This window comes from Crotalus tigris, unplaced genomic scaffold (assembly GCF_016545835.1).
Source record: "Crotalus tigris isolate CLP2741 ecotype Arizona unplaced genomic scaffold, ASM1654583v1 scf7180000024349.2157984, whole genome shotgun sequence".
NCBI lineage: Eukaryota > Metazoa > Chordata > Lepidosauria > Squamata > Viperidae > Crotalus > Crotalus tigris.
In genome coordinates, this window is record NW_024100518.1 from 1,069,301 (window position 1) to 1,087,993 (window position 18,693).

An 18,693-nucleotide genomic window follows, 5' to 3' on the forward strand; every position below is an offset into this window, starting at 1 on the left:
GAATATTGTTAAATTTTCCATTTAATTTTTTTTTCTCTTTGCAGGATTATCAAACTTGGCTTGATCTTCGGGAGTTTGAAACTCGCATTGGAGAACGTTACATTACCCATGAGAGTGATGATGCTCGCTGGGAAGAACATGCATATGAACACAATCTTGTATATCCCAAACATTTCATTATGGCTCCTAATCCAGATGATATGGAGGAAGATCCATGATTCATTGGAAAAAGCATTTTAACCAAGTTTTGATACTTTGGAACAATTGATGCTTTTGGCTCTTCAGATGATTCAGTCTCTAAAACTGTGAAGGCAAGATCCTGCATCACTTTGTGGATGGACATCTGGGAACCATTTTTATCTCTCTAGTTTCTATGATTATGAATATCATCCAAGCACTGAGTTAAAAGCCATGAAGTATTTCTGTAATATTGCCTTATTGGTACATCACAGAGATGTTACTGACAGCTTATGTACACAGAGACTTGATGTATGGGAATTTTCTTTTTTTTTTGTAATTTACACAGTAATAATTTTTAATGTTTTCTAGTAAATATTTAGGCAAAGATATTATTTTCTGCTATTTAGATAACATTTATAAGGAAGCTATAAAGAACCATGAACGTATATGCCGTGACCAAAAACTAGAAATATGCAAAACTTTTCATTCTGAAATGTCTTGAGTACAAAACTTCATGAAACTTTGCAAATATCCTTTTCAAGTGCGAAATTATTGTTTTGAATGGGAAACAGGTAATTTTGAATATTTTGAATGTGTTTTGAGCAGTTTCATGCTGTTGAAAGAAAATCTGTTGCATGCCTCTCCCAAAAACACTTGATTAAAAAAAAAATCCCTTTAACTGATTATTTGTAAGTGAACTGCATATACTTTGGAAATGTAAAGATGATGGGAACCAATAATGCTGTTCAGACCATTTAAGATCTGAACACAGAGGCATATAATTTAGTAAGACAGTTTGTTAAGCTATGGGAATGCAGAACAGTAATAGTACCTGAATACAATACACACTGTACAAGTTACTGCAAGTGCAACAGGAACTTAAGTTGAAGTTCTGACAATGTGTTCTCATCTCTGCGGATAGTTTTTTTTTTAAGTTGCAAGATTCATTGACCATTTTATTACCTAGGCCAGTGATGGCGAACCTTTTAGAGACCGAGTGCCCAAACTGCAGCTCAAAACTCACTTATGCATCGTTGGGTGCCGGGTGGGTGTGGCCTATTGGCTGGGTGTGGCCCATTGGGTGGGCATGGCTGCGGTGGTAACAGCAGACTGGGTGGGACTAAAAAGTTCAATCAATCAATTCCAACTTTGCAAGATCTTTTTTTTCCGCGAGAAGTTGAAATTGACTGATTGATTGAAACTTTTTTTTTGTACACGGTGGCGGAGGCCTAAAGTGAAAAGGTTTTGTAAAACCCAACTGAAGGCCTAGAACTGAGGCGACGGTGCACGTGCCCACAGAGAGGGCTCTGAGTGCCGCCTCTGGCACCCGTGCCATAGGTTCACCACCATTGACCTAGGCACTCCAAAATAAAAATGCTTTTGTTACTTTTCCACTCTTCTAGCAGGTTTCTAGACACATTGAGTGCAATTTTCTAAAAGATTAGGTGCTAGAAAAAAATAGATAATTAAAGTATCTAATATGAGAACGCTTCAGCAGAACATAAAGCAATTATTTAATATGAAAAGAATATTTCCTTTTAATATTTTTATATTGGTTTTTCCGTTAGTCAAACACTCCTATTTTCAGTTGTAGCGTTTTTCTAATATCCCAATTTCAGATAGTTTATAATTGACAAACCTTTTTCAGGATGATGGAAAGTAAAATGCAGAAGATTATAACCATTATATATAATTCATTTTTATCCTCATCAATACTAACAGACAGAATGAGTTCATGCAGAATGAAAAATAGTATTTTATTAATAGACTATTCCTTATCACTTAATAACTAGCTATGGAAAAAGTGAGGGACTGTACTGAGAAAGATGTACAGAGGTAAAGTGTTTAATCAGAATTGAATCTAGAAAAACCTATTTTTCTTTTCTTGTTAATGAACTAATAATTTGCCAACTGCTACCTTTCCCATATTAGATGTTAGAATCAGGGCCAGAAAAAATATCCACTACAGAGATGGGGGATGATAAATATGTCTTGCTGACTTCAGTGATTGAAAGGAAATATTCAAAAGTACTTCTAGATATGCTGGAAGTTGATATGGAATATATAGTTGAAAGTATTCTCTTAGACTGAAAATGACCGAACAAGCCTAAATCACAGCCTAATCTCTACTAGAACTGAATATACTTGTTTTCCCGTCTTTTTATAAATTTATGCCCAAAGAGAATCACAGATGTTCCCAGTGGAATTCATTAACAGAGCTATTGTATATGTCTCCTTAGAAATATATCCCACTGAGTTCAATGGGACTTACTTCCAAGTGAGTATGTAGAGTTGAATAGCTATTATTTAAATAACTGCAAGTCACTTTTAGAGAATGTATTGTATTTTATGTTACGCCTCTTAGGTTATTCTTTTGTTTTCAGGATAACAATGTTATATAGCAGTAGAACAAGAATACAAATGATATTGGGGCCAAAGAAAAAATAACTGGAATGTTTCTATTCTATAATAGCTGTTACTCATACTCTACAACAATAAAATTGCATAGCTAGCATTCTTAAACTGTTCCTTTGAATGCCTAAATTACTGCATCAAAGCTTTAAATTGGCATTTGTTCCGGATGAATTTGTACCCAGAACTGCATTAGCATTAATATTTCTTTTTGAGGTAAGTTGCATTCATCAAAAAATAGTGCTGTATTGATTCTAGAAAATACTTTAGTAAAACATATAGTCTCAAAAGACACTGTCAAGTACTTTTTATATTTTTATATATCTCATTGTTTGTAAATATCCTCTAAGCTTGAAAATAAATTTTATTTCCCTACTGTGCTCTTTTCTATTCATAAAAAGACTTTTGCTGTAAGAGATCTATAGAAATATATTAGAATGATTAGTATTACACTATTGTCAAGCTAATTTGAATCTTATGTGAAATTTGGTCCAGTTCTAGATCTTTCCTTAAGCTCACCAAGATGCACTGTTGAAGTAAAATGTGACACAATAACCAGTGTTTTTAATGATATTCTTGGCACTAGTTCGTAGCAAACTTGAGTTGCAGCCTTTTGAATAGCCTCGGTTTAGCCAAGTCATGTTGGATCTTTTATTATTATAAGCATGATATAATAGTTGTGGAATTTAGGAAGGATTCCTCAGAAATTAGGACAGGCTGCTTATGTTAAAAAGCAAGAATGAGCCACTGCTTATATTTCTGTCCTTCCTTTTTCTGAAATGAATTACACACCATATTAACACATTAACCATTTATTACAACAAAATAGTACACAGAGCTACATTTACAAATGAAAAGGAGCCGGCACTGTTACTCAGTTTGTACTAGCTCTGTTTTCTGAAGGCCACTTGCTCACTAGGAACCATAAAGAGGCAATCCTTCATCTGCGGTTGGGGAGGGCACGGAGGGGTGTCTGTGTGGTTGGCATGGTTTAAGGTGAGAGGAGCCGGGAAGAGCACGCAGGTGGGGAAGACTTGTCACTTCCCTGCTGGCTTCCCCATTGACTTTCTGAGGAAGTCAGCAAGGATGACAGCCAATGACGATCATGGAGTGCTGCAACCAATTGTGTGAATTGGTTGCCAGCTGCCTACATTGCAGGATGCTGGGGCAGTTAGCACTCAGAGGACTGATCCTAACCACCATTTGTTCAGAGCCATCAAAACTTTGAATGGTCAGTGAATGAATGGTCATAGGTTGAGGACTACTTCTACCGTTATTTGCATCACCCAAAGAATTGGCAGTGAAATTATTTTTCCTTCTAATTTGGAAATTCTCGGGGGGATTAAAGAGCAAACTTAATAATTATGAAACTCTTCCACAGTGCAGTATTGTGCATTTTTTCCATCTAAAACTTCTCTTCCCTTTCAGCAGCATTGTTGTGTTTTTAATTTTACCATATCAATGATTCCCTATATCGGCTATGTTACAGGAGTATGATTGAAATCTTCCATGTTTTTAATTTTACCATATCAATGATTCCTTATATTGGCTATGTTACAGGAGTATGATTGAAATCTTCCACGGTTAAATAACTCAACTGTCTTCCTGACAGATCTAAGGATAGATCCTTATGGAAAATCTAGATTTTTACCAGAATGCATATTCTGATTTGAAATTCACTTCCATAAAAGTTCTCCAAAGCCAGCAACAGGTGTTGAAAGTGAGTGATCTGGCTTCATTAACTGATGTGAAGCCTTAAGTCTGCAATGAGGTAAAAGGGCAAAAAAATAAAAGCGTTCCCCCATGTTATCCATCAGCATTTGATAACCTTGAAGCAGATGACTTCGAGTGACTGCATCATCAGCATTCTGCAGTAGAACCTACATTAAAAAAAGATATTTTCCAAAAATAACTTCAATCCACCTTCAACCCAGGAAACTCCTATCTTTTTGTAAGGGCCTAAAAACGTGGCTCCCAGTTAGCTTGGGGCCCCTATGGGGGCACAGCGCAATGGAGGTGGTTGATGGATTAATAACAGATTCCCCCTCCCCCTCTGCCTCCCCATGTGTCCTGAGTTTTAATGCCTGACAGTAACTTTTATATCTTAACTATATGCAACTGTAAATATAAATGCATGTTGGGTTAATGGTGTGTGTGTGTGTGTGTGTGTATGTGTGTGTGTGTGTACCATTAGCTCAACTTACCTCCCAAGGTTGCTGTTGGGATAAAATGAAAAGGTTTCTCTATGTAAGTTGGTTTGAGCTCTTGGCAAAAGCAGATTATTAAGGAATAAATTAATTACAAAATTAGCCCTCACCTGCAATCTAACATCAATGCCCATATTTTTCAAGAATTCCTTTTGCTTTAAAGGTCCCAAAGTAGCTACTCTTTTCTGTACCATTCTTCGCAAGTAGCTGAAATCTATATCAGCAGTGAGATCTGCAGATCCTGGTGACAGTAATACATCATGAAGTTTATGACCACGGAATCCCTGAAAATAACAGAAAACATAAAATAGACAAATTCACCTGTGTGCTCTGTTAGATTATGCGTGATCAATTTTAGTTTTGAAGGTGGGAGTCCTGATTATTGCTTCCCTATTTGTCAGGGAATTAGAATTCTTGCATTGTATATTTTTTAGAAGAATGAATTATTTTCCAGACTTTTTAAAGGATGAAATATAATATAGAAAATTAATTAACTCCTATTTTGATTCTGTCTTCTTTAAAAAGGAAGTAGGTACCTAGGCAATTGTGAAGATCTGGAATTTAACTTGAGTCTGATGAAACAAAGGGACTAGTCAATGTGAATTATTTCAAATATTTTAGGGCCAATGGACTGCATTCAAGGATATTAAACTTGCCAATGATTTCATGAAATCTTTATTAATTATATTTGAGAAACCCTGGACAACATGAAGTAGCAGACAACCAAAGAGGTAAACATCCCTCATCCGGGGGGGGGGGAGGGGGGAGAGGGGGGGGAAGGAGAGTATCAATGGAAAGACAGACCAGACAGTCCTAAATTGCAAGTGATTGCTGGGTAAGTGCTCGGAAACAATGCTCAGAAGCCACTATGGATTTGGCAGTAACAAAGCAGACTAATCTTACTTCGTTTTCTGACTAGTAACTCCTTGTTGTTGCCGTGTACAGTATCTTAATTTCATTATCTGACAAACTATCCTTCACATTTTTAAACAGTACCTTAATTGTCTGCCTTGATGGTGAGTGTATAAAATTAATCAAAGGCTGGCTCAACAATCATAGTCTAAGAAGCTAATTGATAGTTCTTCATAAAGAGTAAAGTGTCAAGCAGTTCAAACGAGTGGGTAGCTCTTCCGAGACATGGATGAAATGCAGATATAAACTTCACTGGCATATTGGAACATCAGCCATAAAACAGTTGACAGTCCCGAAGATGAGGGGAGAGAGCTACAGAATTTGTATCAGATCATACTTCATATCCTGCTTTTATAAACTGAGGTTTTAGATTAATTTTTTCCATAGATTCAGGCCTGTCTATTGGAGACAAATGTTTACATTTTTTCCATTCTTGCTTTCCTCTTAGTTAGCTGTCACAGGCTGGGCTAGTAACCTTTCATAGTTGGAACCCTGACATCAGATACTAAATTAGAGATTCAGTCCTGGAGATATACTCTCCCTGTATAGGAAGAGGGGAAATAATGCTTATCAAATTTGCAGATGACACATTACTGGGTATGACAGCCAGGACTCCAGAAGATAGAATTAACATTCAAAAATAACTTAATAGGTTAGCAAAATGGGCTAAAATAATGGAATGAAACTTAATAGCAAATGGAAAAGTATGCACTTAAGAAACAGGAAAAAATGCAGAGGCATACAAAGGGGAATATCTGGACTGGGAACAATATGTGTGAAAAATCATCTTTAAAAAGCTGAATAGAATCAGCAATGTGCCAGAGCTGCCAAAAAAGCAAACTGAAGAATAGTTTCTAAATTATGGGAAATATTAATTCCATTGTATTTTGCATTGTTCAGACTTCATCTCAGTTTTGGGTGCATTGCTTTATGAAAGATTCAAAGAAATTAAAACAGATACAACAAAAGGCAATGACAATAGTAGGGGATGAACGCTGAAACCCATAAGGAGAAACTGAGGGATTTAAGTATATTTGTCACATGAAAAAAATACGATGATGACAAGGCATTCTTTGAGTACTAGAAGAGGTAGTGCATAGGAAAAAAAGACAACACACAGTCTTTGTTATCCCAGAATAGCAAAAACTAGTGATAAGAGCAGTTTCACATGAAACCAATTAAGAGAGAAGTGTGGATGAATTTAAGAAGTTGGATATGTATCTCTCTGGTTTCACCAGTGTTTTGTACTAAGCATAAATTTACAGGTGATGGCATAAATGGCCCTTTCCAAATCTATGATTTTTATTTTAAAAGGATGTAACTTTTCATTCAATATAAATGACTTATAATAAGAGTGCAATAAATCTAAATATTTGTAGGTAGAAATAGAAAGTTCTGCTGTTTGGGCTTCCGGTTTGGTGTCATGACGAGATGGGCGAAAGAAATCAGAGCTCCAGTTTCCTAGCTTGATTTTTCTCTGTCTGGAGACCCCAAGGAGTCGGAAAGTTGCCCTGGAGAGGTGATGAAGAAGAAAGGAAGCTTTGGGAGCTTGGAGCTGATAGCAGTTGGCCCAAACGAACAGAGGAACCTCTTAAAATGGACGGAAGAAAGGCTGCTTGTAAATGCCCAGGCAACCCAAGTCATAGACAACCAGGAAAAAAGCGAAGAACTGTGGCATGCCATGGCCTGTCGCCGAACAGCTGATTGTCAACAACATGCTGAGATCTGGGTGAATTGTTTTTTTTCTATTTTTCTTCCCTGTGGACTTGGAAATAAAAATCCCGATTGGAAAAAAATTCTAAAGGAAAGACCCCAGGAAGACTTGGAAATTGGGGAACAAAATTAAAGAATACAAAAGAATATACAAAAAAGGAATTGGGACTGATTTAAAGAAAATTTGGTTAACTTTTACGATGTGAAAAAATTTTCCTTATCTAATTTTTGTGAGAAAGTAACTTAAAAAGAACTTTCTTAAACCTAGATAATTATAGACAATACAGTAAATAAGGACATCTAGTGGTGAAAGGAGATACTGCAATAACATTAAAAGAACTGGAGAAACTGCTGACCTTGAATTAACGCCTGTTAGTTTATGTGACTCTATGCTAGAAAAGTCTTTCTACAATTGTATCTTCTGACCTTGGATATAACCATAATAGAAACTACTTGGAAACAGGGGGCTTTTTACATTTTTAAACTAACTGGAACATTTGGGTTAGCCTTCAGCAGTTGGCTTGTTTCACGGTTGGATAATAGCCTAATGCAGTTGGCTTTTTTTTCCTCTTTCCTTTTCTCTTTGTGGATTTACAAAACCTGCTCAACTGAAAAATTAGTGCACCAAATCTTACTAATATTACAAAAAAAACCCCTCTTCTGTACCCTTTTCTGGAACATCTAGTCCAGCAAGTCAGGTATCTATTGAAACAATGTTACAATGAAAAAAAACAAACAGCTTTCAAAAAGAGATGCAGCTAATCCAAGAATCAATACAGAAAAATCATGAAGAGACAAAGAACAAGTTTGATAAGCTAAATGAGCAAATGCTTGACATAAAGATACAATTTGACGCCCATCTACAAATGATTGCTAAAAATGAACAAAGAATTCAGAAAATGGAAGACAAATCAGAAGAAACTGATCAAGAAATAGAGGCATTAATGGGGGAAAATGAAAACTAGAACAAGCAAATCAAAGCTTAGAAGGAGCAGTTGCAGCCTTGGAAATGGAGAAAGCTGTACACGATTTAAGATTCCAAAATATACCTGAAGACAAGGAGGAAGATATAGCAGAAGTGGTTATCAATCTATTGGGAGAAGCTCTAAAAACAGATAGAGCGGAGATACAGATGGAAATGGATGAAATATTTCGAATGAATTCAAGCTATGCAAGGAAACACAAATTGCCTAGAGAAGTTCATGTAAGATTTATAAAGAAAACAATAATGGGGATGATCCATTACAATATAAAAACAAAGAAATTGTGGTGTTAAAGCAGATTCCTAAGAGAATAAGGGACACTCAAAAACAATATCACTTTTTGACTACATAGTTAATTGCAAATGATGTAAACTTTAGATGGTTAATGCCAGAAGGGATCTTACTCAACTGGAACAATATAACTCTAACAATACAAGATATTGACTGGATTCAGTTTGGAAGGCAGAAGATTTTGATGAAAAAGAGCATTCTGGGTGAAAAAGTACATCAACAAGAGAATAAAAAAGGCCAGAAACAGACAGAACAAACAACAGAAGAAACAACTATACAAACAGAAGAAGAGAAAAAGAAGCCAGATCAAGAGGGTGAGGGAATGGCAAGAGAGCAGAGGACTACGAGATCAACAAGACGTAAATACAGTATAAGTAAATAAAATGGAGAAGGAAAACAGATTTTTTTCAGTGAACATAAATGGACTGATCAAAAAGAAAAAGAATCTTTAAAAAATTACAGAAATTAAATATTGATATAATTTGTCTGCAAGAGACACACAAAAAAACGACAACAATACTATGAACTTTTGGAATACCCCCAGATTAGGAAACTCTATTATGCTTCAGCACAACAACAACAACAAAAAAAAATGAGAGGAGTAACTGTATATGTTAAAGAGACAATAGATTCTAAAATTATTTTTTCAGATGAAGAAGGAAGAATTGTGCAAAACCTGTGGGAAAGAAATTATAAATTGACAATGTCAACTTCTTACAAAGAAAATGTACATAAAATGTTTTATAGATGGCACTTGCCACCAGCAAGATTAGCAAAAATGTTTAAAAATATGTCAGATAGATGTTGAAAATGTAAACACAAGTCAGGTACTTATTACCACATATGGTGGACATGTGTTAAAGCAAAGAGATATTGGACAAAAATACATACTTGGCTAGAAAAGATGTTGGGAAAACATGTAGATTTTAAACCTGAACTTTTTTAATTAAGTATAATGCCAGAAAAGCTTGATAAACAAAGTATATATTTGATTTTACATGTGATAATAGCAACAAGGATCATATTCGCACAATATTGGAAAAATGAAGAAATACCACCAGAAGAAGAAATAATTAAAAAAATACTAGACTGTGTGGAAATGGACAGACTTACTTTGAGGTTGAAAGAAAAAGAAGAAACAGAACACTTTTAAACTTGGGACTTATTTTATCAATGGCTGGAGAAAATAAGGGATTAGGAATTCAAATTGCATTAGTGAATGATAAACTCAGACATGTTTGTTGAACAAGTAATTTTGAACTGTATGAAAAAGATCAATAAAAACTTTTTTTTTTAAAAAAAAAGTTCTGCTGTTTGTCCATCTCCCTCTTTCTACCACCCAACTGAAATCCACATATTCAAACTACAGTGAAGTTATATGAATCAACTTACTCGGAAAGTATCAGTTTTGGTTCCATCATGACCATAATCTATAATCAGTGCTGCTCCTCCATTGTTTTCAACATTAGAAGCGAGCTTCTGGATGATGACACCAGCATCAGGACATACTTCCACATGATCTCTGGATTCTTGATCCTAATATAAAATTTAAGTTGAACTATAGATGTTGAAACAGTCCATAATATTATGTTGCAATATACATCTTGTGTAAAGGATAGTGATTTTGGAATTATTACTCTCCTTGCTTAGCACCATGTTTTTAAGGGAACAGGAGTGTTTCAACAGAATTTCAGTTTCCAGACCTCTTTAGAAGAAATACAGCAATAAATTACATAAATACTGTCTTAGTAAAAGATTCCTGAAAGTCACAAAAAAAAGGTTACCTCTGATGCATATGTTGACTAAACTAGAATATATGACATCAGTTTTAATTTAATTGTATTAAACATTTTGATTAAATCAAGGTGATAAGCATAATGCTTTGCTGTAAAGCAAATAGACCATTACTGCCTTTCTAAAAACAAATAAAGGAATATTGCATGTCTACTTCTATCTGATGTAGCTTTTCCGTATTATGACAAGAGAAATGAATAAAATAGAAGCAGAAAAGATTTTATAACAGTTATGACTGCTTCAGCTGAATACATTTTAAAGAATGGTCTTGAATCATTATAGAATTGCAGTACAATTTCAAAAGAAAAACCCACCAGATTATACAAACTAATAAATAAAAATAATCAGAAATTTACGTGTATGAAAGATTTTGAGGCAGGAGTGGCAGATGGTGCAAGGACAAATCGCAGCTTATCAGAAGCTTCTGGATCAATATCAATCAACAACTCATGCCACCCTTTTTCTGTTTTCTGTTAATTGAAAAGGCAAAATAGAATACTGTGGATTCATTGAATAAGTATACTGATTATCACTTCTGATGAGGCTTGTTTAAAACATGAATCTTGGATTTAAAAACCTCCTAATAATTTTTAATTCTGGTGTTAAGTAAAACTTTTTAAAGACTAACATTGAAAGATTTTTGTTTAGCAACTTGTACGATGAAGTGTATCTCCAGCTCAGTATTTAGATTAACAATAAAACTTCATATACAAATTTAAGTTTAATTATTCAGTTAGAAGTATTTTTGTTTTAAAGTGTACCTATATGCACATAAAAGCAGCATCTCTAAAGTGGATTGTAGACCATGAAAAAAGGGCAAAATCTATCTCAGTGTAGGTCAGTGGTGGCGAACCTATGGCACGGGTGCCAGAGGCGGCACTAAGAGCCCTCTCTGTGGGCACCCGCTTCATCGCCTCAGTCCTAGGGCTTCAGCTGGGTTTTATAAAACTTTTTCACTTTAGGCCTCTGCCGCCATGTGCAAAAAAAAAAAAAAAAAGTTTCAATCAATTTCAACTTCTCACGGGAAAAAAAAGTTCTTGCAAAGTTGGAATTGATTGATTGAACTTTTTAGTCCCACCCAGTCTTCCGTTACCACTGCAGCCATGCCCACCTAATGGGCCACGCCCACCCAACTGGCCACACCCACCCGGCACTTGACGATGCATAAGTGGGTTTTGGGTTGCAGTTTGGGCACTTGTCTCTAAAAGGTTCGCCATCACTGATGTAGATGTTTCTTTTGGAATTTTGTTGAAAAGAATTGCTGAAGCACAGAAACTACATTAATTATGATGGTAGTCTGCACACACAATTCTGCAATTTCAGAACTAAATTTTAAGTCTTGAAGCATTTGTTAGTAATAATACATTTAATAGGGCATGATCACCCATGACTAGATGACCTTTGCATAATGGGTTTGTTTAACAACTGCAGCATTTGCTTAACAATCACTACAAAAAAGGTCATAAAATTGGGTGTGGTCACCCTTTATGATCGAAATTGTGAACACAATTACTGTTGTGCATCAAGGACTATCTGTAGAAAGGAATTTTATCTTTCCTTATCTTGCATTTGTGATTGTGCACAGGGCTCCTCAAATTCATAATGATAGTTACATTATTCTTTTATGGTTTTGTAACTTATGTAATACAGTAGGTATACTTATAAGACTACGTTTATATATTTAATATTATATAAAAACTCCAGTTTCTTATATATTAAAGAATATATAATTGAAAAACTCTCAATGATGATGTGACTTTTTTCTTATTTGCAAATAATGTCACATTAATACATTCCTCATAGAATTTATTGTAATGGCTATCTTAAGGTAAAAAATATCCCATGACTATATTAATGCAGTCAGTATTTCTACCACCCCTCAGCAAATATAAAAACACTGAACAAGTTTTAATCAAAATCTTATAGTAGTGTGTGATCATACCTGAAATTTATGAATAGGCAGAGCATCAAGAAATTCATGTGCCAAATAAAAACTGTTGCCTAGGTAGTGGGAAAAAGGGATCAGTTAAAAATAAAAATGCCTCCAGTTTTACAATATACAGCCAAAATCTTTATTAGGAACTATTTTTATGACTGACCCATTTGAGCTAGATCATGGGTCAAAATTCATGATTTTAGTGAACTCAAATTATATTTCAACATATGTTGCAGGAATAACTGCTTTTATTTTACTTTACCAAGAAAACTGCATGGATAAATGAGGAAAAAAATGACTGTTGATTACTGGAGAGAATCTTTCTATCTAAATGGTTACTAAGAGTTGATACCTATTTGAAAGCTTAATGGATCAAGGCTTCTGGGTTAATAAATATAAATAAATTATATTTATCAATAAAATGAACTTGATAGAATACAAATGTACACAAATGCAAGAGGCTGTTACAGGCTTAACATTTCCTGAAATAATTCTTAAATACAAAATGAAGGTCTACTGCAAAATTATGTTTACAGAGATAAACAACGGACTCTTTCAAGAATTTAATTGGATATTTTGAACGAAATGTTTTCTTACTCATTAAAGCCAAACTATAGCTACATGTACCTTAATTCTAGATTATCTCCCTTCATTGCAAAATTTAGCTTAATTCTAACAAATTATTGATTAGTAAATAATTTTTAGTCTCAACTTCTGACTGAAAAGCAATAAATGAAGTAGTTCTTACCTTCTGGCACTTCATTCAAGTTTCTATACCAGAAAATTGGTATTCCAGTCTTACTAATCCCGTGCATGTAAGCATTAGAGCTCTTTGGCAATTCTACTTTTTCTTTTGTTAGCACTGATGCCTGCATTTCACTTAATTTTGGACTGACTTCCACCAAATGAATAGAAATTTCACAGTTATTAAGTATGGAGCTCAGCTGAGTAAAAACCTATAAGCACAGAGAATACTGTTAGAGCTTACATCTACTATCTGTCTGCCCAGTCATCCACCCAAAACTGGATTTGGAAATAAGAATTATCCAACATATTTATTTCATTGGATAAATCTAATCTTTGTCAAATTTATTTGCTGCCCTCATTATCTTTAAAGTCAGGCTTTAATTAACTTTTTGTCCTTTTCCTCTTCTTTCTTTTTTCAAGATTGCCTATTCTTGCAAATGTAGCGCAATATGCTAAATACCACATTTGTCTCAGTGTCCCACTTGATACCAGTTCTATATCATTGAGGTAAATCTCTCAGGTAGCATATAATAGTTTGGCATTTCTACAAATTGATTCTGGTGGCGCAGTGGTTAAAATGCAGTACTGCAGACAAACTCTGTCCACAGCCTGCAGTTCGACCCTGGCAGGGCTGGAGGTTCACTCAGCCTTCCTTCCTTCCTTCTGAGGTCAGTAAAATGAAGACCCAGATTGTTGGGGGCAATATGCAAGTAATGTTTTTACATTGTAAACTGCTCAGAGAGTGCTGTAAAGTGCTATGGGACAGTATATAAGCCTAAAATGCTATTGTTATATTAAAAATAAATAAATAAAAACAAGTAATTAACATGTAGCTAGATACAAGACTGACACTTAAATAGACATTTGACAGATGAACAAATAGACAACATTGGAAGACACTTTTACTTTCTGCTTTTCTGAATTTTGAAATGCTGTTTTGTGATCCAGCAATCAGACAAAATATGTACATTAGTGTAAATGATTTATTGAAGGTATATAAGGTAAGAGCTTACAAAACGTGCACATTAAGAAAACAGTCTTCATCGTGCATACAAATTTGTGGGTGAATGAAAGTATGTTTATATTTTTGTGCAAACTTAAACAATTGCAAACTGATGTAGAATGAAGTTAAATTTGAAAAATTATGTCACAGAAAATAAATTGAACAAATTTGTTCTTCACTACCCAGTACAATATGTAAAAAGATTGTTTTTATTTACCCTTAAAATATCGTCTATAAGACTACCTCTACCTGGGCCCAGTTCCACCAGCTGAAATTTTGGAGATTTTCCTGTAGCCATCCATTCGCTAACAAACCAAATACCTATTAACTGAAGAAAAAAAAAAGTTTTAACTGCAAAACTAGACATATTTATAAATTGAGTGATACATGTATGTATATATAATATATACAATATTTTTCAAAAATCACAGGGAAAGTGAAACCCCCCACATATTTTGCACATTATGAAATTATTTAAATAATATTGAAATTAATGGGAGTTAAAAGTTTATGACTGCATTGGGTGGACCTTGGAACCACCCAAGGAAATAGACCAGATCACCAGTTCTAATACTAGAAATAATATACAACTGGTGAAGAAATTATACTTGTTGTGTCTCTCTTCTAAGTTCTACAAATATCTCTTTAATGCAGCTAAACCCTAAAACTGACATTGTGGTGTATGACCAAAACAGAATTTAGTGGAACTAAAGATGAGCTCAGAGTGGTCCAAAACAGAGCAGCAATATGACAGGAATATAAAAAAATTACATTACCAATTCATGTCAAAACATTTAAGTAGAAATTCAAAGAGTAGATTATTTCCATAGTATTAAAAAGATAACAAATTCTAAATTAATCACAAAATATCAGTTACAAAACACAATGTCTCAAGAACTGTTAAATCATTTGAGTCCAGAAACAAATGATAAAAAACATTCTAGTATATTCAGACATTACTAATTTTATAATTTATAATCTATAATCAGCAGTCACTAGCCAGAGTTCTTATAAATGTCAAAATAAAAAGGGCTAGGTGTAAACATTAAGAGATATAGCATCAAGAAAATGCAGTTTGTTTGTTAAGTTTGACAAAGCTTTTGAAATTACTTTTGATTCTTTACTGCTTTATCTTAAATGCTTGTAACCTACATAATCATGTTTATCAGGCATGTCAAACAAGTGACATCATGTGACGTATTGGAACTTTTCCCCCATTGGCGGCAATGGGGTGGGCGCGGTTTCAGCGTGACGCATCTGGCCTGCGGGCCGGCAGTTTGACATGCCTGATGTACATGAAAAAATAACTATACTTTTTAAAGCTACCTCTCCAAAAATCTGACTTATTTCAGGTGAAGTAACAAAATCTCCTTTTCCTCCAAACATATCCTGATGCATATAGTATCCCTGTGGAAAGAGAAAAAAATATTATTTATTATTTGCAACATTCAAAATTTTAATCTTTGATTATATTCCTCTGCTAGTCAGCTTTAATTCAGAAAATTTATAACAGTTCTCTAAGAAGGATAAAGAAAACATGAATGGTTCCACACTTTGCAATATTATTTATCAAATAAAAATAGGAAGTTGAAATGATGTAACAGATTTGCTTGCAATGTAAAAATAAGATTTCAGATGAGAAAATCCCTTGTGTAACATCTTATTTATAGTTTAAAATGACAGAGGGATATTTATTTGAGTAGAAGAGAAGGGACAAGCAGGGATCCTTTGGGAGGATACTATGTGTTTGTGTGTATGACTGAAAATAAATTATTATTGTTTAATATATAAATTCCATTGAATATGCTTTCTCTCTCATCATCATCATGGTAAGAACCCCCCCCCCAATTTTATTAATTATGAGTTCATGCAATTTCATTTCTGTTTTTCTCGAACTTAGCATGAGAGAAAGCAGCCTGGCCTTAGTTACAGATAAACTAATAAGCAAGTATGATGTAAAGAAGGGGTGTCAAACTGCCAGCCCGCGGGCTGGATCCGTCATGCCGAAATCGCGCCCACGGCATTGCCGGCAATGGAAAAAAAGTCGTGATGCATTGTGATACATCACGTTGTGAGTTTGACACCCGATGTAAAGGAAACAACTTTACTGCTACTTGGAAATAGAATAATGGTGTGCAGCTGAGTACATGTTAAAGTAATGCAGCGATGCATAGAACTGGAAGCAATTTATCAGGATTGTACTTTGCAACCTGAACAGAAAATCTTTCCCTGTGTAATAAAGACAACACTGAAAATAGCAACAGTTAATCCAAGAGGAAGAAAATTTGGGTATTTGTCTCTTCCTTGAACACACCACTAATGAAAATGGCAGTCTTTCTTACCAAACTTTATGCTTTATCCAGTGCACAAATAAAAATATGTATTAAATGATAAGCTTCAAATGGTTAAAGAATAAAGTATTAGATTCTTAAAGGTTTGGTTCATATAAACAATTAGAGCTTTAATTCCACAAAGCTGACTTCTACATTTTAATAGTGTCATTGATCATACCTTCACTGGATTTGTCAAAACTTCCCGCATATATTCAGCCACTGTAATAGGACCAGTTGATTTTATTTTCATAATGAGATGTTTCAGCATTGGAGTCATGAGGCTATTGTCTTTTGCTTTATTTTCTGAACTAAAGTGCTGGCATCTCAATACAGTGGAAAAACCTGCATAAAAAGAAACATGACATATTCCCAAGTAATCAGTTTTAATATGTAAAATACTTTTCAAACTATTCATTTTATATGTTATTCAAATGGCATTTGGAGAAGCTGAAACTTCACAGGGACTAAGCTAACATTTACTTAATTTTGTGCAACATTCAGGCAACTGATCAGCCCTTTTAAAATACTCCTTTTTATTGTGCATTTTATTAGCTTCTGGCTTATTTTAATGAATATGTGCCATTTCTGCTATTGTTTAATGTGATAAAATCTTAGAATGTTACAAGAAGTAGCTTTGTATCAAAATATTTTGGCATCCAAAACATCTAATCTAAATGGGTTCACAACCTCTTTGTTCTCTTTACTGATTTCAAAATTGCAGATTCTGAGCACCTGAACAAACGTTTTGTAGATGGCTTCCATTACAGGGCTGACTAAATTCCTCAACTGGCTACTAATTCTTTAGGCTAGTCCACCTCAAGGTTATTATGAAGATATAACTGTACAGTACTGAGCTTTCAGGGGAAAGTCAGGATATAGGAATAGCAATAGCACTTAGACTTATATACCGCTTCACAGTGCTTTATGGCCCTCTCTAAGTGGTTTACAGAGTCAACATATTGCCCCCAGCAATCTGGGTCCTCATTTTACCGACCGAATGATGGAAGGCTGAGTCAACCTTGAGCAGGTGAAAATCAACTGCCAAACTGCTGGAAACCAGCAGTCAGCAGAAGTAGCCTGCAGTACTGCATTCTAACCACTGCGCAACCACATTTAATAAAATTGAATAAAGCTAAATAACCAGCCATAGGCACCCCACCACATGCTGATAATAAATACAATTACTGTAAATATTAAAAGTTTGTGGAACAGTGATGTTTTCAAGACCTTCCTGAAATTGCAAGGAGATATTATTAGAAAGGAAAAGTTTTTACAGAGTTTTACAGTTGAAAAACACTGTGATAGGCTTCTCACCAAGTACATCCTAAAAAGCAGATCCTAAGTATCTCTTCTCACCGTTAAGCGCAACAGAGCAATAAATTATACATAAAAGAGAAGGTCCTGGAGATATCTGGGAGCATAGGCATCTGGAGAGGGGTAAAAGTACGTAACTGCAGAATTTACCTTACACCCTTTGCACATTATCATAACAGCTTCTTATAACTGCTGTTCTAGGATAAAACCAGCCCTAAGTAGTAATGAGTGGCAAGGGAAAGGCAGATTTTAATCATAATGACTAGAGATATTATCCGCCCATATTAAATACATATACATAGCAGCCTCTTTTTTCCACAATGTATTTAAAATGGTCTGTGATTAAGATATAGATGTGTATGTATGTGTACTGAGATTTTATGTGTGTGTGTGTGTACTTCTTTTGAGAGTATGCATCAGAATTTCATTTTTAATGTGTGCCAGGGTGTACCCAGAAAGTGATAGTAATAAAAAGTGATAATAAAGGTTATCTTATTATCTTAAAGAGGAGCAGCTGGAAGTGGAGGTACTGTACCTCAGGTACTGCACATGTTGTAGGAGGTGCAGAGCAAGCCGTCAAGTTCACGGAAACTCCGGCACATTTATTTGGCATCAAACAGCATCGAGATCTACAAGACTTACTTCGGGATGAAGGGACAGAGACTTGCGCATTCTGGCGGGCCAAGTGGCCAGCCCAGCCTCTTGCGTTGTTTTTGCTCCTAGGGAAACCAATGGAGCGTTCGCACCGCACGCCGAAGCGCGCGGTTTGCAATATAGCATATCCTGAAAGCACGAGCCGCATGCCTCTCCTTCTCGTTGTCAGTATTTTCGTCCGCGCGCAAGTCCTGGCAGCTCAATAAAAAGGGCT

At 35.0% G+C, this 18,693-nt stretch overlaps 2 protein-coding genes across 5 annotated transcripts in view; one reads left to right on the plus strand and one right to left on the minus strand.

Moving 5' to 3' along the window:
* Positions 1 to 1,266, plus strand: part of PRKD3 (protein kinase D3) — a 57,417-nt gene extending 56,151 nt beyond the window's left edge. For both annotated transcript variants that reach the window (XM_039327019.1, XM_039327020.1), the window contains exon 19: positions 45 to 1,266. In XM_039327019.1, coding sequence (XP_039182953.1) covers positions 45 to 218 — 174 coding nt within the window. In that variant the 3' untranslated portion in view covers positions 219 to 1,266. The remainder of the gene's footprint in view (positions 1 to 44) is intronic.
* Positions 1,267 to 3,388: 2,122 nt separating this feature from the next.
* On the minus strand, positions 3,389 to 18,665 carry NDUFAF7 (NADH:ubiquinone oxidoreductase complex assembly factor 7). Of its 3 annotated transcripts, none has more exons than XM_039327028.1 (11): positions 18,468 to 18,665; positions 16,690 to 16,853; positions 15,505 to 15,585; positions 14,396 to 14,506; positions 13,177 to 13,384; positions 12,435 to 12,493; positions 10,849 to 10,962; positions 10,091 to 10,234; positions 4,910 to 5,083; positions 4,797 to 4,808; positions 3,389 to 4,472 (listed from the first exon to the last, which is right to left on the minus strand). In XM_039327028.1, exons 1-11 carry the CDS (start codon positions 18,625 to 18,627, stop codon positions 4,269 to 4,271), a joined length of 1,431 nt encoding a protein of 476 aa, XP_039182962.1. In that variant the 5' UTR covers positions 18,628 to 18,665; the 3' UTR covers positions 3,389 to 4,268. The 3 variants fall into 3 exon arrangements, with proteins under 3 accessions (XP_039182962.1, XP_039182964.1, XP_039182963.1); XM_039327030.1 differs by having other exon boundaries at positions 18,361 to 18,495; XM_039327029.1 differs by lacking the exon at positions 4,797 to 4,808.
* Positions 18,666 to 18,693: the final 28 nt, after the last annotated feature.